At 60.1% G+C, this 1509-nt stretch overlaps 1 gene segment (V, D, J or C); it reads left to right on the forward strand.

The window, feature by feature from the left end:
• Window positions 1–621: 621 nt before the first annotated feature.
• Window positions 622–1222, forward strand: LOC132251566 (Ig heavy chain V region 914-like). The segment is given in 2 exon segments: window positions 622–634; window positions 816–1222. Coding segments are annotated over 2 exon segments (420 nt in total).
• Window positions 1223–1509: the final 287 nt, after the last annotated feature.

The raw sequence follows: 1509 nt of genomic DNA on the forward strand, positions 1-1509 counted from the left end.
CTGGCCGGGGTCAGAGATGGAGCCTGTGTTAGGTGGGCCACTGGTCGCATCCAGCCTACCTAACACCAAACCCCAAGACAACACTCATAGCGCAGGGGTCATCAATGCAGGGCAGGGGGCTCAGGGTACCTGGGAGCATGGTCCCCAGTGCCTAAACCTGCACTCCTGGGGCAGCAATGCAAGCCCTGGCTTAATTCACTGCTCCTGCAGACACCCAAGTGAGGGACAACCCTCAGCCCCAAAGCTCCCAAACACGCTGAGCAGCGACACAGAGTGGGCTGAGAGGAAGGGAAGGGAGCAGGAAGGATTCATGTAAAAAGCAGTCAGTATCTTTGTGTAGACCGCACAGACAGGACCCCACATGCAGACCTCGCATTCAGCCCCTCTGGCCCAGCCCTCCATTGCACTGGACCCTCCTCCTCCCAGGGAGGGGGCTGGAGGGCTGGAGTAGAGCGGGGCTCTATGAGAGCAGAGAGATGCAAATCCAGTGCTGCACAGGCCTCATAAATGCTGACACCCTCTGGTCCTGCAAGGTTGGGGGGAGCAGGGGGTGAGCAGAGGTCTGTGCCATCCCTGCAGCCCAGCACCATGCTGTCCTGGGGATCTCTCCTCTTTCTCCTCATGGCCCTGTCAGGTGAGTCCCCAGCCCCCTGCCACAGCCCACACATCCCTGCACACCTCCAGGGAACAACCACTAATAATCCTCACCTGATTCAAAGGCAATGGAAAATCTGCAGTGAGTGGCCCCCTGGCTCGGTGGGCTTTGGCACAGGCTGGCAGAGACAGGATCCTGAAACACGCTTTTTTCTCCCCAGGTGCCCAGTCCCAGGTGCAGCTGCTGGAGTCGGGAGGGGATGTGAGGAAGCCTGGAGACTGTCTGCGCCTCTCCTGCAAAGCCTCCGGGTTCACCTTCAGCAGCTCCTACATGGACTGGGTCCGACAGGCTCCTGAGAAGGGGCTGGAGTGGGTCGCAAGTATAAATGCTGCTACTGCTAAGCTCACCACATACTACAGTGCTGCGGTGAAGGGGCGATTCACCATCTCCAGAGACGACTCCAGCAGCACATTGTACCTGCAGATGACCAGCCTGAGAGCTGAGGACACGGCCCGCTATCACTGTGTGAAGCCCACAGTGACCAGAAGCCTGCTGTGCCCAATACAAAAACCTCTGTGCAAACCTCCTGCCAGCTCAAGCCAGCACAGAGCAGCAGCCAGGGCCTGAGCACAGTACATTAGGCAGAGGGGGACACCGGGCACAGGCACACGCCGTGCGCAGGTAGTGTGACGCACAGCGGGAGCACAGAGCACGCAGCCCCTGCCCACTTGGGCAGCAGGGTCCTGGCCACAGCATCCTCCCTCCTCCCTGCAGCAGCTGGCTCAGACACAGCCAGCCAGGAGACCCCAGGGCCTGGACAACTGCCCCAGCACCTCGCACAGCCAGGCTGGATCGAGCTTCTCCAGCACTTGCACTCCTGGCAAACACCCACAAGCCGGGACACAGGGAAAATG

The sequence above is a fragment of the Alligator mississippiensis genome, chromosome 7 (assembly GCF_030867095.1).
Source record: "Alligator mississippiensis isolate rAllMis1 chromosome 7, rAllMis1, whole genome shotgun sequence".
Taxonomy (NCBI): domain Eukaryota; kingdom Metazoa; phylum Chordata; order Crocodylia; family Alligatoridae; genus Alligator; species Alligator mississippiensis.